Source organism: Podarcis liolepis (assembly GCF_965112155.1).
Source record: "Podarcis liolepis genome assembly, chromosome: 6".
Lineage (NCBI taxonomy): Eukaryota > Metazoa > Chordata > Lepidosauria > Squamata > Lacertidae > Podarcis > Podarcis liolepis.
The window spans coordinates 98,449,705-98,475,797 of NC_139559.1; the positions used below are offsets into that span (position 1 = coordinate 98,449,705).

At 44.4% G+C, this 26,093-nt stretch overlaps 1 protein-coding gene across 4 annotated transcripts in view; it reads left to right on the forward strand.

Moving 5' to 3' along the window:
* The first annotated feature begins 10,516 nt into the window (after positions 1-10,516).
* Positions 10,517-26,093, forward strand: part of UAP1 (UDP-N-acetylglucosamine pyrophosphorylase 1) — an 87,169-nt gene continuing 71,592 nt past the window's right edge. Inside the window, exons 1-10 of one of the 4 annotated variants that reach the window (XR_014527091.1) lie at positions 10,517-10,598; positions 12,079-12,373; positions 14,532-14,736; positions 15,512-15,687; positions 17,261-17,433; positions 17,920-18,113; positions 19,677-19,820; positions 20,579-20,767; positions 22,763-22,810; positions 25,309-25,375. Coding sequence is in view for 2 of the 4 variants with exons in the window: in XM_083507163.1 (XP_083363289.1) it covers positions 12,082-12,373; positions 14,532-14,736; positions 15,512-15,687; positions 17,261-17,433; positions 17,920-18,113; positions 19,677-19,820; positions 20,579-20,767; positions 22,763-22,810; positions 25,309-25,375 (1,488 nt within the window). In the remaining 2 variants the exon portion in view is untranslated. Of the gene's footprint in view, positions 10,599-12,078; positions 12,374-14,531; positions 14,737-15,511; positions 15,688-17,260; positions 17,434-17,919; positions 18,114-19,676; positions 19,821-20,578; positions 20,768-22,762; positions 23,696-23,956; positions 25,376-26,093 lie in introns of all 4 variants that reach the window. The other 3 variants (XR_014527092.1, XM_083507163.1, XM_083507162.1) reach the window with 3 other exon arrangements.

Genomic DNA, 26,093 nt, shown 5'->3' on the forward strand with positions numbered 1-26,093 from the left:
CTTCTGTGAAAGTGGGAAAAATTCAATTCTGCATATTTCAGTTCTACCTCAGTGTGAGTCACCACCAATTAGACAGAAGCTTCCCAGTCTACTGTGGCTTGACCTTTTTGTAATGTCTAAAGCTAGTTGCGAAATACCCAAGAGGAGGAAAAGAAACTCCCCAAGATTGCCAAAAAATACAACAGAAAGCTCAATGTGGGGCAGGCTGCCAGTGGTCTTCACAATGGAGAGGAAAAACAAGACTGAAAGAACTTAGCAAGTTGTTTTTTAAATGTGTACCATTTGAATTATAAAGCTAGTGTTCTTCCTGGGCGTCAGGTGAGGCAGGAGTTTAATCAGGAATAGTTCTTCCTCTTGGCCACGGGTATGGTCAGAGTGCTAGGATGTTGGGGTGCATGTAGCTTCCCCCAAAAAGCCAAGAGGCAAGGTGGCTTCCTCCTTCTTTCCCCCACCCCATTGCCTTGCAAGGAATGAGCGAGACACAGACAAAATGACTGGCTTTTCCTTCCCTGTCCGGAACAGGAAATAACCTTTCTGAGAGGGTATTTAGGCCTTCCTCCTATTTCTCCTCAGAAGCCACAGAATGGTATCCAACAGCAATATTTAACAAACTCGTCACCCTTCATAGAGAAAACATCCAAATATGCAGTCTAATCTCTGACTTCAAAAACGAGAACTTCCAACACCCTGTACCAAAGTAATTTCAGCCAACGTAAGATTGGTGGTTACAGAACACCAGCTCCATTTGCTGCATTGATCTATGGACAGTCTTGTTACATTTCTAAGGATGAGGTTCTCTAAATATGAAACCTGCTGGACACAATATGATCTGATACCTGCTGGACACAACATGTCCCAGTGGCACTCAGTGGTCATTGAAGTGGGACCCCCAAAATGGTGACATACAAGACGTAAATCTTGTGACTGAGGTACAGCATGAGAAATCATTGGCTGCAGAATTTTCGATCCTGGCGGGACAGTAGCAGAAGAAATCTGAATCTCTGTGGCATAAAAAGATCTTTCAGTAACTCGTTGCCATATCTTTGAACACTAGGTTTGATGACACACATTCACCTTAAATATGCAACTTGCTTTACTAAGACAAAATATCCTTTAGGTTTTGTATACTGAAAGGGAAGGGGATTCGGATACATCTTGCTAGCCTTGATATCACTACTTCATTTTGAACCTGGTTGAGAGCCCACGTCTCCCCTGCAGACATTTGAGATACTGAACTGACAGAATTGTATGAATGACAACATCCAAGATTAGGACTCTAAGCAAAACATTGTGCAGAGATGGTGCTTATGGTGCCCTGAGAACCATTAGGCGTTACGGTTTTGTAACAAGTCTTGATTGGTCTGGATTGTATATGTCTGTTTTCAGAGGCTCTTTCTGCCTTCCGGCTTGTACTGCAGAGCAAACATGCCTGCAGAGTGCTCAGATATAGTCCTCATTAGGAGAGACAACCTCTTAAACTCCTCATGCTCTGAAACTAGAATAAACTTGTTTCAGGATTTGATTTCACTTCTTCAACCCTATTTGACCCCCAAAAAGGCAATGCGATGACCATTATACTCCAACAAATCTTAACCCTGGTTTGATCAGGAATGCCTCGCTGTGAAGCGGTCTTTGTTGGGAAAATACAGGACCTGTAGGTCTGCCAATGTACCCTCACTCCCTGCAGAGTGGTTTGAAGCTAAACAAAATTATAAAGCTTTGATCAAAAAGAAAAAGTTTCAGGCCCAAAGGGGAGAGTGGCAATGTTTAATATAGACCTCTCGAAGGAGGGACTCAGCCACCTTTTGGAAAATAGTCGCAAAAGGATGGCAAGATTCCCCCTCCTAAGTGGAATATACCATCTCTGTTGGGATTTGGGAGTCATACTTCCAATCCTTATACACAACTAAGCAACATCTGTCCCTACCTCTAAGTGATACTGGTGCTGAGTGGCCCCCGGTGTCAACTGAAGAAGCTCGCAAGGCTCATTCAATCTCTTAAACCTGGCAAAGCTCCTGGTGCAGACAATATTTCTTAAGGCCAATGTTGATTTGCGGGCCCCAGTGCTTGCTGCCTTGTTCACCAGCATAGATCAATTAGCTACCATCCCAGAGGATTGGGGATTGGGAGTGAGGTCATGGGGAAATATCTAGATATCACTACATTGGTGTCTGTTGCCAACTATCCTTGGCAAAGAAATATCAGTAAAAAAGCCAAAAGAGACCTTATGCCAACCTTTTAAGCTAAGGAACCCATCTTCAGGCATGATCTTCAAACAGTCAATGAAAGCACTAAAGGCAACCAAATTGATGTTCTAGCCTTCCAGAAACATAGCAAGGGACTAACAGTTCATTTATTTGGACAGCATGTCTGCAAAGGTTTATGTCAAATCAGAGATTTTTCATTCTCCAACAGGAGGGCCAACAAGGCTATAGTCAAGATAGAGGTCTATCCAACCACATTTTCAAATAATTTTCATAGTAGAAATTATATTACCTCAGCAGATACCCCATGTATTCAAACAGGCAGCATTAAACTTAGTTAAAAATAATAATTAATTGCCATTTTCAAAGTAATCTGATTGATTCAAGAATAAATAAAAAGAGGTGTAAACAATGCATTTTGCATAATGTATATAGTTTGGCCTCGAAGGAAGGCCACTGTGCAGTAACTCCTCTTCAAAAGCACGGACGAAAGCAGAAGCTGAAAAAAAGGAATGAGAATTAGCGGAAATATAAATACTCAAAAGGGCTTATTTATGTATGTTCTCTATTCCTAATCCTTTTGGCATATTTGATATTGGTATATATTTGAAATGTAAGTGAATACAACAAAATATTTCATAACTGGACAAATTCTGGAAATACAAATACTGACACAAAGAAATTAGACATTTCTGTGCTGAAAACTCACTTGGCCAGCATCCTTCCTGTTTCATTATTGGTAAACTCCCAAGTTCTTTCTCCAGGGAACGGGCGTTGTGCTGCCCCACCAAGGCTGTAATGATCACTCATTTAGGTCATTCTGAGACAACTGTCACTGTGCCTCACCCACACACGTGATGGGACATTAAGTGAGGCGTGCTGTGTTGTTTTCAGTGTTGCAGTGTTAGTGATGGGCGGGAGCATAAAGTTCAGACAGGCACTGAAGTTTAAAGATTGCTGCCTGATGCAAAGATGTTCTTTAGATCTGAAATCCCTTCTGGTATCTCATTATAAATCTACATTTTGGGGGGTCCATTGATGTGTACAGCAGTGAAGGTACATTCCAGACCGAAGAATGCCAAGCACAAAGGTTCAAGGAGAAATTGGGAATAAATAGGTGTGGGGGGTTGAGGCAAGACAAAGCTACAATGTGAGCTGAGAGGCATGTGCAATAAGAATATAGTGGCTGGATTAATACCAGAAGTGGCTGTGGAGGGAAGTTTGATATTGCAGAAACTAAATTGGGCATCTGTAGTGTGGAACACACGTGCATGTCAGTGGTGACTAGGGCATGGAGATCTTAAGAACTGCAGCCCTCTGAATTTTTGTTTGCTTGAGTGGTCCAAATAAAATACACTAGAAACAAGCCTGCCTGGATATTTCACACGCTGTTTAAGCACTGCCTCCTCCAAAGCATTTTGGAGACTGGTAGTTATTGAGAAGAAGGTAAAGGTAAAGGACCCCTGATAGTTAAGTCCAGTCACGAACGACACTGGGGTTGCGGCGCTCATCTCGCTTTACTGGCGAAACTAGAGCAGCGCACGGAAACGCTGTTTACCTTCCCACCGGAGCGGTATACCTATTTACTTACCTATTTTATGAGGAACGGCTAAGGGAGCTGGGCATGGAGAAGAGGAGGTTAAGGGGTGCTATGATAGCCATGTTCAAATATATAAAAGGATGTCACATAGAGGAGGGAGAAAGGTTGTTTTCTGCTGCTCCAGAGAAGCGGACACGGAGCAATGGATCCAAACTACAAGAAAGAAGATTCCACCTAAACATTAGGAAGAACTTCCTGACAGTAAGAGCTGTTCAACAGTGGAATTTGCTGCCAAGGAGTGTGGTGGAGTCTCCTACTTTGGAGGTCTTTAAGCAGAGGCTTGACAACCATATGTCAGGAGTGCTCTGATGGTGTTTCCTGCTTGGCAGGGGGTTGGACTCAATGGCCCTTGTGGTCTAGTCCAACTCTATGATTCTATGATACTTGCACTTTGACATGCTTTCGAACTGCTAGGTGGGCAGGAGCTGAGACTGAACAACGGGAGCTCACCCCATCGCGGGGATTCAAACTGCTGACCTTCCAATTGGCAGGCCCAAGAGGCTCAGTGGTTTAGACCACAGCGCCACCCGCGTCCCACTAAGAAGGAGGTAGTGTGCTCATATTCAGTTCATGCTCTGTTACTATGATAATTGTTTAACGTATTCCAAGGCTGAATTTTTTTAAGGAAAAAAATATTTGTATAATGTGTGCAGTACGTAGAAAAGGGGCATCAGGACTAAAAAGTGCACCCTGAGAAAAACCATACAAAACAGAAAGCAATCACGAAGCAAAACTACTATAAGAGTTTGTAGGTTTGGCATCTGTCTGTCTCAGGACTTCACCGTTTGTGAAGGCAAACTGTTGGACCATAGTAGCGCCTGCTGTGGCAGTGGAGACCCATGCAGGAAGGACATGTTTTGTTGCAACTGGGGCAGATGAAGGCCTCCAGTTGTGCTGCTGCTGGTGCACCATGACGTTTCTGCTCCGCACTCCTCCCTCTGGTCACTGCTGTTGTTCTTTAGTCGTTTAGTCATGTCTGACTCTTTGTGACTCTGCTATGGACACACAACTTGATTGCTTGTCTCCAGGCGTTGTGGTTGTCTGCTAGGGATTCCCACATGGCAGGGTTGTTGATGCTGCCAGCCTTCATGTCACGGTGGCAAGACATCTTTGTAACACAGAGTTGGACTACCAATGAGCCTGGTGCTGTAAGTCAGCTTCTCGTAAGAGCGCGTCCTGGAGTGCCAGCAACTGATACTAGTGGAACAGCAAAGAAAAGGGGTGGGGAGAATTGAATGGGCACGAGAAGACAAAGGGCCAAATAAGTTCAAACATTCTTCCAAGTAAAATCGTACTTCCCACAAGTCAAAAGAGGCTTCCATATGGCCACAAGGCTGAATCTTAACATCCACAATTTTGTGGAAATATCAAGTCAACCAGGAAAGTTTCCAAAATCATATGGCGCAATCCCCCTGTGTAACAGATATTCAATCCAAGCCGCGAAGGAGTGTGTGCTTTAGCTTAGCAGTAAATTGTACATTGTGTTTTGGTAACCACAACAAAAACTAAAAGGCCTGTTACTTGACAAATAACAGCTGAATTCATGATATTTTGATTTCTCCCTTAAAAATGAATCATTGATCATAACTTTATGCTGCAGATTCTTCCTGATAAATTTATGAACCAGTGGCCCACAAATATACAGTGGTACCTCAGGTCACATACGCTTCAGGTTACATACGCTTCAGGTTGCAGACTCCGCTAACCCAGAAATAGTACTTTGGGTTAAGATCTTTGCTTCAGGATGAGAACATAAATTGTTCTGGCGGGGCAGCAGCAGGAGGCCCCATTAGCTAAAGTGGTGCTTTAGGTTAAGAACAGTTTCAGGTTAAGAATGGACCTCTGGAACGAATTAAGTACTTAACCCGAGGTACCACTGTATTGGGGTAGGGAGAGTTCACATGTTTCATTTTTGCAAGGGCCCACTTGTTGACTTAGACATATCATTTTTTTAATTAAAAAAATCATTGTTACACAAAGCAATTTCAATGCATTATGAAATAATAATAATAATAATAATCATCATCATCATCATCATCATTTATTTATACCCCACCCTCCCCAGCCAAGGCCGGGCTCAGAGCGGCTTACAAGCAATAATAAAAACAAGTTAAATGATTACAACTTAAAAACAAAATTAAAAATACAACATTAAAATATTGAAACATTAAAATATTAAAATGTAGCCTCATCGCAGGAGGAGAAGGAAAGGAAAAAAGAAAGAGGGGGAGGGAATCAAACTGACTCCAAGACAAAGGCCAGGCGGAACAACTGTCTTACAGGCCCTGTGTGGAGAAATCAGATCCTGCAGGGCCCTGGTCTCATGAGGCAGAGCGTTCCACCAGGCCGGAGCCAGTGCTGAAAAGGCCTTGGCTCTGGTTGAAGCCAATCTAACTTCCTTAGGGCCCGGGGCCACTAGGGTGTTGCTATTTATGGACCTTGAGGCTCTCCGTGGGGCATACCGGGAGAGGCGGTCCCGTAGGTACGAGGGTCCTAGGCCGTGAAGGGCTTTAAAGGTCAAAACCAGCACCTTCAACCTGACCCTGTACTCCACCGGGAGCCAGTGCAGCTTGAAAAGCACCGGGTGAATCTGCTCCCATGGCAGAGACCCCGTGAGGAGCCTCACTGCAGCATTCTGCACCCGCTGGAGTTTCTGGGACAGCTTCAAGGGCAGCCCCGTGTAGAGCAAATTACAGTAGTCAAGCCTGGAGATGAACCGTCGCATGGATCACTGTGGCCAGGTCGGGGCAGGAAAGGTAAGGGACCAACTGCTTGATGCGGCGAAGGTGGAAAAATGTCGCCTTGGCTGTTGCTGTAACTTGCGCCTCCATGGAAAGGGAGGGGTCAAGGATTACACCCAAACTCTTAACGGAAGGCAATGGCACTAATTGGGCCCCCGCAAGAGAAGGGAGTTGGTCCCTCATCCCTATGCCATCCCGATCCAGCCATAGGACCTCTGTCTTCGAAGGATTTAGTTTCAATCGGCTCCCACGAAACCATCCAGCCACAGCTTCCAAGCATCTGGTCAGTGTATTCGGGGCCAAGTCGGTGTGGCCATCCATCAGCAGATAGAGCTGAGTGTCAACAGCATATTGGTGACAGCCCAGCCCAAAGCTCCGGATAATCTGGGCAAGGGGGCGCATAAAGATGTTAAAAAGCATTGGGGAGAGGATTGCGCCCTGCGGCACTCCACACACCAAGGAGTGGTGCGACGACATTTCCCTCCCTAGTGCCACCCTCTGTCCCCAACCAGAGATAAAAGAGCACAGCCAAATGCAATAATTCTATACAAAATGATTCCTCTGCCTGCTGCAGTCAGTTGGTGTTCCTCTATTATAGGTAGCTTGGTCAGCAAACCAGTGGGTCAGTTTATACCTAAAACTGTAAGAGCTGTGCCAAAGAACTGTAAAGAATGATTTATGTTCTTGTTAGCAGCTAGCAGCTCTGCTGGGAAATGAGAGGGGTGGCTCCTCGAGGATAGAAGATTGCAAGTACACCTGTACTGGGGGATTGCTGTCACAAACACAATGGTGTATACAAGAAAGGCACATTGAACTGAAATTGAATTGAAATACTTTATTGTCACTTGTACAATTTGTATACAGTGAGATTACACGAGCACCCCCTACCCAGCTCTCTTAGTCTTAATTCCCCTCATTTACTGACGCACACCCACCAAACCCGAAAGTCAGTTGCCCTGTTGTTCTCTTTTCATTCAGTAGCCTAACAGCCCACAGATAGAAGCTGTTCTTTACCCTGTTGGTGCGACTAATCATGCTTCTATATCTTCTGCCCGAGGGCAGGAGATCAAGAAAGTGCAGGCCAGGGTGTGAATCATCCCTGAGAATTTTCCTCACTCTCCTGAGGCAACGTTCTTCCGCTATTTCATCCAGCGGATTCACAGGACAGTCCATAATATCTTGTGCTGTATTCACCACCCTCTGTAGGCACTTCCTATCAGTTGATGTCAAACCAACATACCAGTATGAAAGGACACTTTCTATTGTGGACCGGTAGAAGGAGATCATCAAATGTTGATTGACATCATTCTTCCGCAATACTCTGAGGAGATGCCACACCTCTCTCCACTTGAATATATTCCCTACAACAGGTGAAGGTGGAAAAGGGGACAGACAAAAATAACCCAGTCCTCTCCCCCCCCCCCATCCAAGTGTGGGAAAGCAGAAGACGCAGTCACCAAGAAATGACTCTCTACCCAGAGATCATGAGGTGCATACGCTGGTTTTTAGACAGGATTAACTGCATAAATCTAATAGAAATACAAAGGAAGGTTCTCCTACCCCAAACCTGGCTGTAGAAATTCAGCAAAAAAGTGAATGCTGTTTTAGTCTGCAACAGCAGAAGTCTAGTGTCCAGATCAAGGGAAGTAATAGACCACACCAGTAACCAGTTCTGGGCACCACAATTTACGGTAAGAAGGATGCTGACAAGCTGGAACATGTGCAGAGGAGGGTGACCAAGATGATCAAGGGTCTGGAAACCAAGCCTTATGAGGAATGGTTGAAGGAGTTGGGGATATTTAGCCTGGAAAAGAGGAGACTGAGGGAGATATAATAGCCATCTTCAAATATCTGAAGGACTGTCAAACAGAAGAGGAAGCATTCTTCTTTTCTCCTGCTCCTGAGGGCAGGACTCGAGGCAATGGCTTCAAGTTGCAAGAAAGGAGATTCCGACTAAACATTCAGAAAAGCTTGCTGACAGTAAGAGGAGTTCAGACTTCCCCAAGAGGTGGTGGACTCTCCTTCCTTGGAGGTTTAAGCAGAGGTTGGATGGCTATCTGTCCCAGATGCTTCAGTTGCGATTCCTGCATTGGAGATGGTTAGATGAGATGACCCTCAAGGTCTCTTCCAACTCTACAATTCTCCCTAAACAATTATATGATCCTATGATCTCATTCATCTTTACAACTGCCCCAAAGAGCAATAGAATGATCCTCAAGTCCTCACTCCAGTCAGCAATCATGCTGCAGCATTCTGCACCAGCAGGATTGGCGACAACAGCAACAAATATGGTCTGTGCTTATGGTAATATTATGTTCTCTATTTTTTTTTTAATTCTCTTGCTAATTATGCTCTCTTTTGGTTCAAACTTGGGAAAGGAGTACGGCAAGGCTGTATATTGTCTCCCTGCTTATTTAACTTATATGCAGAATTCATCATGTGAAAGGCTGGGCTGGATGAATCCCAAGCTGGAATTAAGATCACCGGAATAAATATCAACAACCTCAGATATGCAGATGACACAACCTTGATGGTGGAAAGTGAGGAGGAATTAAAGAACCTTTTAATGAGGGTGAAAGAGGAGAGCGCAAAATATGGTCTGAAGCTCAACATCAAAAAAACGAAGATCATGGCCACTGGTCCCATCACCTCCTGGCAAATAGAAGGGGAAGAAATGGAGGCAGTGAGAGATTTTACTTTCTTGGGCTCCATGATCACTGCAGATGGTGTCAGCAGCCACGAAATTAAAAGACGCCTGCTTCTTGGGAGAAGGGCAATGACAGGCCTAGAGAGCATCTTGAGAAGCAGAGACGTCACCTTGCCAACAAAGGTCCGTATAGTTAAAGCTATGGTTTTCCCAGTAGTGATGTATGGAAGTGAGAGCTGGACCATAAAGAAGGCTGATCGCCGAAGAATTGATGCTTTTGAACTATGGTGCTGGAGGAGACTCTTGAGAGTCCCATGGACTGCAAGAAGATCAAACCTCTCCATTCTTAAGGAAATCAGCCCTGAGTGCTCATTGGAAGGACAGATTGTGAAGCTGAGGCTCCAATACTTTGGCCACCTCATGAGAAGACTCCCTGGAAAAGACCCTGATGTTGGGAAAGATGGAGGGCACAAAAAGAAGGGGACGACAGAGGACGAGATGGCTGGACAGTGTTCTCGAAGCTACAAACATGAGTCTGACCGGGCTGCGGGAGGCAGTGGAGGACAGGAGTGCCTGGCGTGGTCTGGTCCAGGGGGTCACGAAGAGTCGGACACGACTAAACAACAATTATGCTGTCTTACTTGTGCATTTTATATTTGACATCCTTTAGTTATGTTATCTTTTGAAAAGTCCCCCTTCCCTCCCGTTAGCTTTGCTGTTGAATGAGCCTTGTGCAGCTGACCACCTTTGTAAACTTTTGTTTTGAAATCTTTAAAATAGTATTTCCACTCTCTCTTAATTACGCTGCTTTGAATGTATATGGTACTTTCTGACTTTCTTCGGTAATGTTTTATCCTGGACTGTTTTATCTGATGTTTTAATGTGGGTTGCAAACCGTTTTGAGATTTAAATCTTAAAAACGTAAAGCAGTTTCGAAATGAAGTGACTAATAATAATGACGATTTTAAGAGAAGTGAGGACTCAGCAGAGCAGCTTAGGAAGGAAGTCCTGGCCTTAGGGACCACTCCCTAAATAATCTTACGGCACTTGTTTGGGTGCCATACATTTTATTTGCAAATATGACTCATGGGAGGAGAGAGGAACCAGGCCTCGCTCATTGCGGGACCATGACGCCAAAGGGGCCCGTTGCCATAGCAACGGCAGGCCGCCCCGCGCGAGGCGCCCTTCCCCTGGCGAGCCCCGCCCCGCCCCGCCCGCGCGCCCTGGAGCCCAGCCAATGCCGTCGCGCGGCTCCTCCGGGACCTGGCATGACGTGGCAGAGGCGCCTCCCCGCCCCGCGGAGCCTGCCATTGGTCGAGGTGGGTGGAGAGGGGCGGGGCTTGAGGAGAGGGCTCTGGCTGGTGGGAAGGAAGGAGCGGAGACGGCGCTGGGAGTCGCCGCGGGAGGTGAGCGCCGGGAGGGGGCGGCGGGGGGGGGAGAGAGAGAGTTAAATCGCATGGAATCTAGCTTCTTGTTCAAGCTGAGCCAGAGCAAGGAGTCGCGTTTTCGTTTTTTATAAAGAAAATAACGATTGTGCCAAATTTGAGCAGCCCCAGCAGGGCATTTCAGAGCGGGGTTTATTTGGCTTCTGTCACGGTTAATGCAGTTTGACGGTGCTTTGCAGAGTAGCACAAAAGGCAGGTGGCATAAAAGGAGCGCAGACTGTCCATGTGTGTGTATATACGGTATCTATATACAGAGAGAGAGATAATGTTATTTTTATAGACACAGCATAATGATGTTTTCTGTGTCACATCTGGCATCCCCATGTTATAAGGAAGTTACCATAGTCAGTGGCAGGAGTATGATGTGGCTCGATGACACGAGTGAGGCGTTTGTGTGCATGTGTACGGGTCTAGCAAGCTGGCCTGTTTGTTGCAGTAACTCTGGGGTGCTTCAAAAGGGCGCTTATATATGCAGAGAATATATATGTTCTATAGAGGACATGGGGATGAAAAAAGAAATGGGTGTTATTGGTGTTTATAGTAATATTGGGGGTATGCACTTGTTACTGTTTGTAAAGGGTGTGTGTGTGTGTGTATGTGATACTGCTTTTAACTGTTGCGTGATTTCATGCCACCTTGAATTCCTTTTTTGGAAAATAAGATGGGATGGAAGCACTAAAATAAACACAATTTAAAAAAGAACAACCCTGTTTCAGTATTTGCCTTTCCAGATGTGAACTAGGCTATCTTTGCCTCCTTGTGCCAGGAGTCTTTCCCCCTGCAGAACTGTTCACTTAGATATCACTGGAATTGGCGCTTTCCCCTTCTTAATGGTGGCCTTCGTGGATCAAGATTCAGGAGAGCATCTTGCACATCCTTTTCAACATGTCTTATGCTCTGTATTCCAGTTTTGTAAATCATTCCACACAAAAATAGTGGGCTTCAAATATTTTGATGAGGTTATTAAGAGGCAAGTGGCCTGTAATTCCATGCTAGCCATAGACGAAGATTAGTCACACCCACTGCAGCCAGCATGAAAATGCAAGCTAGTAAGGAAAAGGGAAAGCGCCTTCTAACTATGCCTTTTCTTCTTCTTTTTATTATGTATTTTGTGTTTTTTATCTTGTATTTTTATGTTCTCAACTGCCCTGAGATCTATGGATAAAGAACAGTATCAAAATTTAATAAATAAACAAGGAAGAGGGTTTCCTTCTTTTCACTAGCATGGAACCCAAGTAGTTTGGTAAATGTGGGGAGGAGTGACTCACCCATCTCCCAGTCTAATCAGTTACTTTCTTGAATCTCACCTATGTGACTACCTGCTTGGCTATGGCTACCTGGTGAATTGTTAAATTCAAGGCTGCTGTAGCTGGGGGAAGCGCAAAGTGTTTTTGGGCTAAGAGTTTCTCAGTGAGTCTTACTGTTCTCTTCTCCTCCATAGGCCATGGACGGGGACAATGAGATCCATGAGCTCCAGCGATGCTTGGCTGAGGCAGGACAGAGCCATCTGCTTCGGTTCTGGGAAGAACTGGATGTGTCAGAGCAGCAAGAGCTGTATAGAGACTTGAAGGACATGAATCTGGGAGAGCTGAGCCAAGCTTTCCAGAAAGCCATGAAGGAAAGCAGCCATTTGCCAGGGCAGGAGAACGTGGATGCCAAAATGGAACCTGTGCCGCGTGAAGTGCTAGGGAGCACAACTCGGGACCAAGCCCAGCTGTCCGCCTGGGAGCAGGAAGGTAACAAGAAGAACCCCACTTGCCACATAGTCAGTTCTAGGAAGCAGACCTGGTCCCTGAAGTGATACAGACTATGTAAAGAACAACACAGATCATAGGCTTGCTTCTCTACACTTCTTATATAACATCCACAGTTTGTGAAATATGAAAACACTCTCTGTTAGAAGGTGTAGGCTGATGTTACGGCAAGCTCAGTTGGGACCCCTTGTAGCAAGGTTTTCGCATGTGCTTTGAGGGAAGTCTCACAACTTCACAAAGTTTTCTTACAGACCATTGTGTAACTATAATAATACAATGGCAATCTATGTATTTTGAGACTAACATTTTAAAAAATGGTTGTGTATGTGTCTAGGCTCTCATGGAAGGTGCTTGTTGAATGCCAAATTATGAATAATTTTAAAGTGGGGAGAACATACCAGTTCCTTGGTTTTCATTCTATTAGTAACAATGCTGAATAGCACTCTTTAGATTTATTTTCTCTGTCTTGTTGTGTTTCTCCGCTTGGTTGTCTTGACTGCATGGAGCCTTGGTGGTCTACGTGGGAGTCTGCTATTCCTTTTACTATGTAGCCAAAGGGATTTAGGCCTGAGTGCCATTTCTTGATATGATCTCTTCCACTAGAAACTGCAGGGAAAAGTAGAAACAGTGGACCCTTGAGCAAGCTGTTTGTGTCAGTTCTTTGGAGCGCTGAAGTGCATGTTCGTCCATAAGGACTCTCCTTGTTATCCCAAAGAGCTATGACCTTTCCCAGTGCTTTCCCCTCAGAGTCAGCTGGAGACTGACTCTATCATACCATAGTCGTAAGATCTGTGGGCTTGGAGTATCGTCTGGATTGAAGCAGTGACAGAGAGAGAAGAAAGAAGTAAAGAATTAAAGAAAAAGTATTATCTAGGCTCAGGTCTGATTGCTCTGGACTAGAAAAATACTAAAACTTGCAAAAGCAGCAGCAGCAGCTGTGTTGCTGTTAAGAAGAGAATAAGCAGGATTTTGCTTTTACTGTCTCAGTAACTGTTTAAAATGTCATAAAGCAGGCTTTTGAGTAATACAGCATTCTTCTCCAGGCCAAGAAAACTTGGTACTACTGAATATTTTTTCAAGTTAGCTTTGTTCTGCCTTGCTGCTTAGGTGTCTCTTTGCCTGTGTTCCTCATTCACCTATACTGTGTGCCCTTTTTTAATAAAACAAATGCTTAAATAGTTTCAGGCATGTTTCCAAGCAGGAAGTAATCCAGGAAGCATTTTATCATGGGGAGGCCAAATAAACATTTAACACATAATGTATCTTTAGAAACACCCATATTTGAACTCCTGTGACAATAAAATTATTGATGAGAACCCCAGATTTGCACGCAACATTCCTTCTTGCCATTCCCCCAACCTCATGTCTAGCCAATTTCCCTGGTTTGAGGCAAACCATCAATTTGCCACTTCATCCAAACCAGCAGTCTCTGCTTTTCCTCAAACTTGGAAATTAGGCAAGGAATTTGCAAGTGAGCCTGAGATTCAATCCAGCATTGTACATGTAATGTCAAACACAGGTTGGCATAACCACTGATTCCCCATCTTCCAAGGTCTACTCTGAAAAATGAATGATGTAACTTTTAATGTGCTTGTTCACACATTTTTGATTTTTTGATGTTGAGAAGCAATCAAACCTGAGAGTAGTATTGTAGGATGGGAAAGGCAGTCATACAGAGTACAGATGCTCTACCCCCTTTCCCTCTTAAAAGCAGCAACAAAAATATACTTTAAACAATGCCCCATGTATAAAGTGATGCTCTACCCCCTTTTCCCCTTAAAAGCAGCAACAAAAATATACTTTAAACAATATCTCCAGAACTGTAATCACTTTTCTTGTTCTTAAGTGAAGCTTTTGGTTCGAGATGTCAATTCTAGTGGTGTAGAAGGATGTTAGGGAATTTCTCATTACTCTTGGTTCCAAGTAGAGCATAAAACAGCCTTAGTAGTAGAGAGGACTGGAGTCTCCAAGGGCACTTTGAGCAGGATAGAGAGATTCTAGCTTCATTATGTGAAGCACGTCTGTTTGGATCAGTTAGATCCTTTGAGTAATGCCTTGCATTCCTGAAAAAGAGTTGTGTGCAAATCAAATGCTTGCTGTCAATCACTGGAGTAACATTTATTTTTCTTGCTTTTTTTAGGTCTCCGACAGATTTCCCAAAACAAAGTTGCTGTTCTTCTTCTAGCTGGTGGGCAAGGAACAAGGCTGGGTGTCTCGTACCCCAAGGGGATGTATGATGTAGGCCTGCCATCCCACAAAACTCTCTTCCAGATCCAAGCAGAGCGCATCCTGAAGCTGCAGCAGCTGGCTGAAAGACAACATGGCCTGAAATGTGTTATTCCATGGTAAGCAACTTGGACACTTCAGTCATGTTATCAGTGTTCTTCAGGAGCAAGAGGAAGCAGATGATCCCTGCTAGTGGTCTTTGTTTTGTTGGTTCAGAAGCTTTTGCTGCCTTGCTTTCAGGGCTGTATCCAGCAGTGGTGTGAGCAGAAGACAGCTTGCCTGCAGAAGACATTCTTTTCCCTTCCTCTCCATCATCAACCCCTACACACACTCCACCCCCCCAAGAGTACTTTGGGGCCCTTCAACAGTGAGGGGTGTATCTTATAAAGTTGCAGTGCAAGGGTAAAATAGCTATAAGTTGGCATAAGATCTCTTGGCCCAGTTTTGAATTATTTCAAAGCCCATAAGAAAGCTGTGAAATAACACTTGTGAGTGCATGGCTTCTTTTGGCCCTTTGGGGAGGAAGGTTCCTACGTATGTCTAGGAGCAAGGAAAGGCCACGAGCTTTGTATCCCATAATAGGTGAACACTTTCATTTTCCAACAGGCTTTGGGAAAGTGACTGCTTTTAGTTGAAAGGCTGGTGCCATGCTGATTTTATTATAGTTATGTGTATGCTTTAAACAGATTTTATAGATTTATTTAGTTTTAATTCTATTGTTTTTCAATGATAGATTTTTCTATGTTTGTAGCAGTTCTTGTTTTATTTGTAAGCCACTTTGAGTTCTGATGTGGGGAATGCAGGATATAAATATATAATATATGATGATGATGATGATGATATGATATGCTCCCTGTCTTAATTATCTATAATTCTTTTATTTTTGCCATTCAGGTACATCATGACAAGTGGTAGGACAATGGAATTGACTAAAGAATTTTTCCTGAAGCACAAATACTTTGGCTTAAAGAAAGAGAATGTGATCTTCTTCCAGCAAGGGATGCTGCCTGCTATGGACTTTGATGGGAAAATTCTCTTGGAAGAGAAAGGCAAAGTTTCTATGGCGCCAGGTGCAACATCTATAGGAACCCTTTCCAAACCCATATTGGCAATTGCCCCTCTTTGCTCTAGCATTCATCAGCTTCTGCTATGTCCGTAATTTGCTTCCTGTGACTTGATGAGAAAAGGTGCCGAGGAAAGGGGCAGCTGGGGCTTCTGCTTAATACCTGAGGCTACCAGCAAGCCTCTTTCCTGCTCTCATGTTTTGTTTCCCAGTCGTGTCCCTGAGCAGTCTGTGCAAATCCACAGTTTGACATGATGGCCTCAATTAAAAATGTCATTTTTTCCTCATTCTTCTTCACCCCCCCCATTATGTCTTTCAAAAGCAACTCCTCCCTTTTTATCATTCAAAAAATAGAACAGATTGTGATTATAAAGAAAACAATGTAGAAAATAGGAATACCATACAAAAACCAACAAGACGTAGACTCCCAAACTTCATAGAGAATCATGACAACCAGCAGCTAAGCTTGAATAACACCATTAACTATAATAAGTGAGACACTAAAAATTTGCCATCTAACTTGTATTTTTGTGGCATTGCGTAACAGGGCTCCAAATTTGATTGTTTCAGTAGTGACTAAGTTAACAAGTATGGTTTTTTCCAAACTTTGAGCAACCGTTCTTTTATTATTTTTATGATTGTTCCAAATAAGACCCTTCAGTATCTTCCAAATTCAGAAAGTTAACACATAGAAGTTGCTCATGCTTATTCATCTGGTTATTTTTTATTAGCTCAATAAAAGAGCTTTCAGGTCATTATGTAAGGCAATATGTGAAAATTCTTGAACCCTATAACCAGGCCCCAACATCACTTTGTCCTTACACAGTGCCATCTAGGTCATTTTCTCAAAGCCAACATTTTCAGCTTCCAGATACTTCAAGCATAGAAATGCTGAATCTTGAAGACATTTTCTTTCTGATTTAACACTTGCGTTTAGTGTGAACCTTTATTAAAAAGGAAGTTCCATACTTCATGAAAGATTAGCTGTGGAGGCATAGGCTATCATTTGTGCAGCAGCCATCGTGACTGCCCCAGCATCTGATATGTTGCCCAACAAATCTTTTAGTGATTAATGTTTGTGTCGTTTTTTTGGATTGCCCAGAAGGCAGTTAGCTCATCCATAGAGCTGAAATGCTTTTCTATGTGGAGCTCAGTTAACGGTTTTGCTTCTTACCTTTAAAAGCCCTAAAGGGAATGCTGCCTCCTTTGTGGACCTCACTGGCCCCTCAGAGTTTTGGACAAGGTCCTGCTGCACCCAGGGGAACATTGGAGGCCATGAAGAAGACAGACTGCCTCAGCTGAAACACCATCACTTACAGAGCTCTCTCGAGAGGGGGGATGGTTTTCTCTGTCTTTTGTGTGTGGGAAGGAATTTTTTTAAAAATCGAAAGGAATTTGGAATAGACTAAGGTTTTCAGTGATGCTGCTGATATTTTCTGTGTTACCAGTAATGCTGAATTTTTAGGATTTTTACTTGTCTTTGTGGTGGGTCATGTCAAAAAAAGATACACAAAAACCGATATGAAAAAATAACTTTTCTGACCTACTGAACTGCTTCCTTTTCTTCTCCCTTCCTAAAGATGGTAATGGTGGTCTCTACCGAGCTCTGGGAGCCCATCATATTGTGGAGGACATGGAAAAGCGAGGCATTGGCAGCATCCATGTCTACTGTGTTGACAATATTTTAGTCAAAGTGGCTGACCCTCGCTTCATTGGCTTCTGTGTACAGAAGGGAGCAGACTGTGGAGCAAAGGTAACCAATATTGATGCAGGCTGTGGAGAGGGAGTTATCAGGCTTGGGAAGGTGACTCTGTAAGACCTTGTGGGGGTGGGGTAGTGTTAGGTGCAACTAGGTGTAACTGCACTCTTCTATCTTGTGAATGGCTGCTTCATTGAACTGTCAGACTTTACTTTTTATTGCCTTTTGATTCCACTGTCTCCCTCCTCTCTACTCATGCATGAATACCAGTAGCCAAAAGCCACAGGGGGGAGAGTGGCTCTTGCGCTGGGTCCTGCCTGCTGGTTTCCCGCCGGCGCCTGCTTGGCCACTGTGAGAACAGGATGCTGGACTCCGTGGGCCTGATCCAGCTGGCTCTTCTTCTGTTCATATTATACTGTGGTACCTAAGAATAGCACCCATGTATGTTCATGCATATGATGAAGCCCACCAAGGTGTATGCTGTAATCAGTTTGTTAGCCTTCTAAGTACAACAAAACTGTTGTTGTTCTTCTCTATTAGGTTGTTGAGAAGACCAATCCCACGGAGCCCGTTGGTGTGGTGTGCCGAGTGGGTGGCGTTTACCAAGTGGTGGAGTACAGTGAGATCTCTCTGGCCACAGCGCAGAAAAGGGGTCCTGATGGCCGGCTGCTATTTAATGCTGGGAACATAGCCAACCACTACTTCACCCTGGAGTTTCTGAAAGACATTGTCAAGTACGGGCATCCTTTAGTCCTGAGATGCACTCCTACAGGAGTGGAATAGCTCTTACATATCATTTCCTTCTATCTATCCTCATATATCTGCCATTGCTACCTTCCTTTTGTGTCACAAATTTTTAGCAAACAATGCCAGTTTATACATGTAGCGGAATCAAGGGGTAAATCTTTTCCTAAACTATACTACCATTATTTTTCCGTGTGTAAGACTAGGGTGTTTTTTTTAAAAAAAAGGTTTAAAATTGGGGCTCGTCTTATACACGGGTAGTGATAAGGGGTGTTTTCTTATTTTGGAGTTCCCCCAAATGGGGGGGGCATCTTAAACACGAGGGTGTCTTATACACAGAAAAATATGGCACTTCAGGCAGCTGGAGACAAGGAGCTGCATGTTTGAATTCACTCCTGGGGGGAGGGAGAACAGCGAATTCTCGCTTTTTAACAGCAGAATTCAGCTAGATTTGCCTCCTTCAGAACATGATTCTGCAGGAATTAGGAACTTGTGGCCCTGTTCTTAGACTGAAACTCACATAAACCCCAGTCAGTATGGCCAGTGGTCAGGGGTGATAGACGTTGTGATCCAGTAACAGCTACAGCGCCACAGGTTGCATCCCAGCACTATTGTTTTGGGTCCACAGAGATCCCCCCCCCAAAAAAAACCCTGAATCTGGCGATCATTCTAGCTAGAAAAAGCTTTACCACTTGATTCTGCTCTGTTTATGTCCCTGTGCAGAGTTTGTTCCCCTGTTTCAGTTTAAAGGTGGAAATGAACGAGAAGTGGGGCACTGGTTAACCGTTCTGAGTATTTTGGGAAGTTCAGTGGCACTTGCTTATGGAAGTGGCAAGGTTTTTTTAATGGAAGCATTCTGCTAGGCCCACCACAAAGCTCTAACTTCCAGTTTCAATGTTATTTTGTCTCAGTCAGAACAGTAAACGTAGAAAAAAATAATAATACTCTGGCTTTGCATCATATGCTGATTGTGTCCAAGCCTGAATTGATGAAAGAAAATGGTCCCTAATACGTAGGAACAGAGGTGTTTAGAGCTCCATGTCAATAGCAGAGGACCTGAATTGTGCATTAAAACCATGAAGTTAGTAGTGGAGATTTTGGCATCCTGATGCAGTCTGATTGCACTGAGATTTGTACTAGTTGCTGCTGGTGGGGTGTGTAAAAAGTGGTAGTCAGTCCTAACTGCAGATCATCTGTAGAAAATGGCACCTTCTACCTTTGCAGCCAAAAGGTAAAGCAAAGGTGTGGATCAAATATCCTACACTTGGGATAGGTGGCTTCTTTTGTGCCAGAATAACTAGATATCAAGCGCCTTCTGCTGGAAATACATTAATATTCAATGAAAACCTAAGAACTGTGTTGTTATATCAAGGTCCATCTCATTCAGTATTGGTTTTCAGCTGCCGTGCAAATGGTTCACAAGCCTGGCATGAAGGTGATGTCTTTCCCCATTCTCTGTCCCCAACATCTGGTACCTGGAGGCTTCATTTAGCTAATGACCCTTGATTCCCTGTGTGCTTCAGACTCTGCTGACTCTTCCCTTGATGTTTCAGCCTTTACGAGCCTCAGCTGCAGCACCACGTGGCCCAAAAGAAGATCCCGTGTATAGATGTAGCCACTGGGAAGCCTCTGAAGCCAGACAAACCAAATGGGATTAAGATGGAGAAATTCGTATTTGACATCTTCCAGTTTGCCAAGTATGTCCTTTTGTGCTGCTCCTCTGCCTAGTCCTGAGAGTGTTTTGTGTTACCTGTTGCAACTTCATTTTGGTATGTTAGCTTTACTTTCAAAACAAGAAACCTAATTTTGGATCTTCACAGTTGTAGAAGGTACAAACTATATGAGGCATGTCCGCTGGGAAGCTCAGCTGCTGAGAAACTAGCTGAGATTAGCAAAGAGAGGAACTAAGTTAATCTTGCAGTTTGGAGCAGAAAGAAGTACGTTGCATGAGGAGTTGAGAATAGATTTTTACTTATGGGTGAGGAGCATTCTTGCATCCTGAGACTGTTGTGGCAACTGTTAGCACAGAGGCAGTCATAGTAGGAAACCAGCAAGAGGGCAGGGGGCCTTCTTGGAGAGGAGAATGTGGCCTGTATACTAAACCTCTACTATGGTGCCAAGGTGAACTCCCAGGAAGCTCCCTCTTTGCCACAGTGCCTTCAGTTGTCCCTTTGTGTGTAAGATTGGGACCGCCCTCGCAGCCTAGAAAGAGGGAAACTGAAAATCTGCAGTCCATTTCTGAAGACTGGAGAAAGATTCTCTTTGCTTCTTACAAGTCCTTGGCCTTCACCTTGGAAACGGATGTCCATGCATGCTTGCTTGAGTGGCTGGCCTGTCACAGTAAAATTTGAGGTATTTGGGAACCTTCTTGAACTTTGGCTGGTTTCCTTCTAATTTGATGGATTAAAAAAAACAACAACTTACCAGAGCTGTCTCTGCTTTCTTGCTCTTCTAGAAAATTTGTGGTTTACGAAGTGCTGAGAGAAGACGAGTTCTCTCCTCTGAAGAACGCAGACAGCCAGAATGGGAAAGACAGCCCCACCACTGCACGCCACTCGCTGATGTCACTGCATCACTGTTGGGTTCTCAACGCTGGAGGGCACTTTGTGGATGAAAATGGAAGGCGCCTTTCTGCAATTCCCCGGTAAGAATATTTAGGCATAGCTTTAGCTTTTGCCTTCCGTCCCTGAGTATAGCCTATGGAAGTGGGTGTAGTGGCTGTACATCTGGGAGAGTGTGCAAGGATGCCGGAGGTTCCAGTTGATCGGGTTTCTAGTAATATTCTGCAACAGGCTCCCATGTCCATAATATCTCCCTTTGATTGTAATTAGCATGGCTGAGATAACTACACAGTGTGAGGCAACAATTTTGATTGATGTACTTGATCATCACAGTTGCATCTGTGTCATTGGGGACAAGTGAATGGAACCCCAGCATTTAGGAAACTACTCCAGTCTTCCATAATTCAAACTGGAGCCAGGATACCCAAGCCTTTTTAGAGAATAGCTGCTTTAGGCTCCCTCTTCTTCAGATGTGGGAAGGTACCAGTGCCTTCGCCCCTTTTAGAATAATAGCAGCAAGCAGAAGACAACAATTTGTCTATACCTTGAAGTGTGTTTATAAAGTATTTTTACCCCACTCTTTAACTGAAAAGGCTCACACAGTGGCTAGCAAATCAATAGAAAAATCCCAGACTTAAAATCTAAAAGGCACAACACACGAGAAACAAAAGATGGAGAGGAAGGGAGAAGGTGAACACAAGCACCAGTAGGTTAAAAAGGTAAAGGTAGCCCTGACCATTAGGTCCAGTTGCAGACGACTCTGGGGTTGTGCTCTCATCTTGCTCTGTAGTCCGAGGGAGCTGACGTTTAAACGCAGACAGCTTCTGGGTCATGTGGCCAGGATAACTAAGCCACTTCTGGTGAAACTAGAGCAGCGCACGGAAATGCCATTTACCTTCCCGCCAGAGCTGTACCTATTTATCTACTTGCACTTTGATGTGCTTTCGAACTGCTAGGTGGGCAGGAGCTGGGACCGAACAACAGGAGCTCATCCCGTCGAGGGGGTTCAAACCGCCGACCTTCTGATTGGCAAGCCCTAGGCTCTGTGGTTTAGACCACAGCGCCACCCATGTCCCAGTAGGTTACAGTGTTCTTATAATGACCATCTGGAATGGAAAGACTTCAAAAGAAGAGGAGATAATATTAGCTGGTTTCTCAGCAGAGCTGATGAATTTACCAAGGCCTAGTATCTAATGCAGCCTTTGTCAGTCTTGGGTCCCTAGAGGTTGTTGGGCTGCAACTCCCTAGCCAGTGAGGCCCGTGGTCAGGAATGGTGGGAGTTGTCGTTCAAGAACATTGGGGACCCAAGGTTGAGAGAGGCTGCTCTAATGTATGGTTTAGGAAACAGCTGGGATAACAGCTTTATAATGGTTGAATAGAAGCTGCTTGGCAGATGAGCCTTGCTTGTACATACTTGAGTGCCTCAACACATTTGCTCATAGGACTAGAGTGATCATCTCCTCAACTGCGTCCATGCTTGGAGCTGGTGGAATTAAGAGTTTTCTGGCTGGGGGAATTATGAGGGGTCTTGGAATCATACTGAATTTACATGATCAGGATTAAGTTTGTGGGAGACTGCGTCTCTTGCATAGAAACATCTATGTTGTTCTGAAGAGAGTGGAATTGAGTGAAGTGGTCTACCACACTCATGGCACATGCAAAACAATTTGTTTTGTTAGAAGTAGAATTCTAAATAACGTGCCACTGCCATTCAGTTCAGCCAGCAGTGGCCTCCAAGGCCCCTTAGGAGTCATATCAATGGAATGAGCCCCACCAACAATTTCACAGTGGTACCTTGGTTGTTAAACTTAATCAAAAACCAAGGTGCAGCTTCTGATTGGCTGCAGGAGCTTCCTGCACTCAATCGGAAGCCGTTTCGGATGTTCGGTTTCCAAAAAACATTCGTAAACTGGAACACTCACTTCTGGGTTTGCGGCATTCGGGAGCCGATTTGCTTGGGAGCCAAGCCATTTGACAACCAAGGTACCAAGAGACTCAGGAAAGTCTGCTGTTTTGATTTGGCATATTCCCTAGCTTCATTTCCCTTCTCATTAATCCTTTTTCTTCCCATGTGACAGTTGCACTAATGGAAGGTCTGATGCGATCCAGGCGGATGTCAGTCACAAGTAAATATACTCTCCTGGACGGGTGGAGGTGCATGGTGATGGCGCTGCGCTTGGCACTGACTAACAATCCTTTCTGCAGCATGCAGGGTCTCGGTGCGCAGCCTGTTCTGTTCCATTTTCTAAGGGAGTGGGTTGTTGTTGTTTGTTGCTGTGATGAACCTGTCTCTTGGGAAGGGTCTGGCAGCTGAGGTGAATGCTGGGGAAAGGTGCATGCCTTGACTGTGTAGAGTCCAGGAAGTGATGATGAGTGAAACTGAAGAGTAACCCGGCCACATTCCTTTGAGAAATCTGTGAATCTGAAAGGCTTAACTGGGAGCTGATGGCATATGACCCTGTGACTGCTTTTATGGTGTACCAAGACAAGAGGTTTCATGAAAATGAGCTGGTAGGGCTCTCAGTTTTGCATGCAGTGTAGTATGCACTGCGTTTTTGCCAGGCTTAGAGTCTGTTTTTAAGTATGCCAGAAGGCTTGCTTATGTTTTGGAAGGCAGAGTGACACAGTTTAGGTATTGCTTTTGCCATGTTTGATCTCTGCTATAGTTCAGTAATTACTGTAAGCTAATGTGCCCATCGGTCATCCTGTTTTCTCACATAGACTTCATTTCCAGATCCCAATGAGATTCTATTATTATTGCTATTATTGTTCTGTGCCTAAGGGCTCAGTATTTTAAAATGGAGACGACTGTTCACAGGAAGAAATTTCCACACAAAACTTGTGAAAGCCATTTTAAAATAAACCGGCAAGAGGAGGATCAACTGAGAATCTAGTGTTTCTGCATAGTTACGAACAGCTCTTCTGACAGATTCAGCTCTATAGTTCATGTGAATTTAAAAAACATATACACAGCACCTCTGAGGATTGCAGTGCTCGTGTGCAGCTGCACTGTATTAACAGAACTTTCTAGAGCTGCTGTGCAACAAACTTCCTGCAGCCAATAGGAAGCCGTGGCCCCATGCAGAGCAACCGGCGCGGCAGTTTAGCTCCGTGCTGGGACTGACCAAGCGGGCGGCAGGGGCTGGGAGCCGGTTTAACGACCCACTCGGCCATATACAGCCCACGGACCGTGGTTTGCCGACCTCTGGTCTTGGTAGTTCTGCAATTTGGAAAGTGCTGGTTTCTCTTGCTGTTTCTTCCCTTTTCCAAAGGGCATCACAAGTGAGAGAGAAATCCTTCTCTGCCAAAGGAGGTGGGCAAGAACATTATTGCAAGCAAGGCTTCTAAGCCAGCCCCAGGCGTGTACACTTTGCTGTCTCCCTTGGATTCTAGAGCACCATGGCTTGGTGGAGTAAGCAGCGCTGAGCTAGCTAGATGGACCAATAGTCAGGTTTCCTTTTGGGTATCATCATACATTCTACTCTACTAATTTTACTGTTGGGACCACAAAATCTAGCAAAATGGATCACTTGCTGGAATTTCTGGTGACTTTTGACCTGGAACAAAGTGCTTATGAATTCCTTGATTGTGAGCCGAAACCTTTATGGGCCACTTAAAATAGCTTTTGTCTAATTTCCAACATGGAAAGCACATGTGCACAGGAGTTTGCAATTGTGCAAGCAGACTTTCATGCCTTGTTTTTGTTCTGAACCCCAAAGGGCTGTCAAACAACTGCCTCTTTTATTCAGTTAAATTGAAATAATTTGCAGTACCAACATTTTCACAAACAGCTACCAGTCATAGTAATAAGGAAAGACCACATTTTTTTTAAAAAAAATGCACTCCATATTATACTAACACCAGAACCAAAATAACACCCGAGAATGTAATGACATTGTCTTAGACTCTGAGCCTTGCTGATTTAAAATTTGTGTCTCTTGGATTCGACAACTAAAGCTTTATAGTCGGTTGAGCTACAATTTTTAAATCCAGAACCCTCATAAATTGTCTGAAGATGGAAGGCACAATGCTTGAAATGATGTACAGTGGTACCTCAGGTTACAAACACCTCAGGTTACAGACTCCGCTAACCCAGAAGTAGTACCTGGGTTAAGAACTTTACCTCAGGATGAGAACAGAAATTGCTGCAGCAGCGGGAGGCCCTATTAGCTAAAGTGGTACCTCAGGTTAAGAACGGATTCAGGTTAAGAACAGACCTCCGGAATGAATTAAGTTTGTAACCAGAGGTACCACTATATTAGAGTGGGTTTTTTAAGCAAATGGTCTGCTCAGTTTAATATTGACGCTCATTAATAAGAAGATATGTATGTGAAAGGAGCAGTGACGTTTTAATTTTTTTACTCCCACTTCTCAATTGCCATTGGTGGGTGTGTGTGTGTGTGTGTGTGTGTGTGTGTCTCAGGGCACAAGCTTAACTAACCCCTGTCAATTCAGGCCCTGGAGCTGCTTCATGGGTGCCATCTTAGTTTCCTTATTGCTGCTGAACTGTTTCCTTGGCAGGACTGAGGAAGATGCTAATCCTTAACAAAGTGACCTTCCTAATTGAAACACGTGTATCTTGTCTGATTTGTTTATGTTTTTCTCCCTCACTTTTTTTCTTTAGTCTGAAGGATGCCAATGATTTCCCAATTCAGTGTGAGATTTCTCCTCTTGTTTCCTACGGGGGTGAAGTAAGTTGATGTGATGTTCTGTTTCTCTCCCCACCCCCATCCAGTTGATTGATTGATTGATATTTATTACGGCCATTGGCCCGTCACACGCCAATTTCCCATACCAACATATATGTACTTAAACCTCCAAATCTGAAACAGCCAAAAAGGAAAAACAACAACAACAACAAAAACAGACAAGAACCAAAGCAAAACAAAAACAAAAGACCCCCATCCAGTTTGAATTTGCAATTCCCCTGCCTTAATGCTCAGGGCAGATGGCAAGGCTGGAAGTAAACCACAGGAAGGTATGCTATGCACGCCTTATACAAATGAACTGGTGGCTGTCCGTCCTTGGCATTGTAGCGAAGAAGGGAAGGGGCAAGAGGGGCCTAGAGAGCTGGCACAAGGAAGTCATCCTATCTTGTAGATGCAGGCGCGAGTTTATCTGGCCATTCAAGCAGTGGTGTAAGTCATGGGTAGGCAAACTAAGGTCCGCAGGCCCAATTGCCTTCTGGATCCGGCCCGCGAATGGTCTGGGAATCTCTGCGTGGCTCGCCAGTGCACGTGATCTTTCCCTCCCACTCGACGCCTCCTCCCTCCTGGCTTCTCCCCGCCCTGCCTAGAGGAGGAAGGGGGCTGGGCTTTGTTGGTGCCAGCAGCACCAATGCTCGAGCGGGTGCCATTTTAAGCAGCCCCTCTTCGGAGCCCTTTTGTGCGCCGCTCATCACCCCTCCGC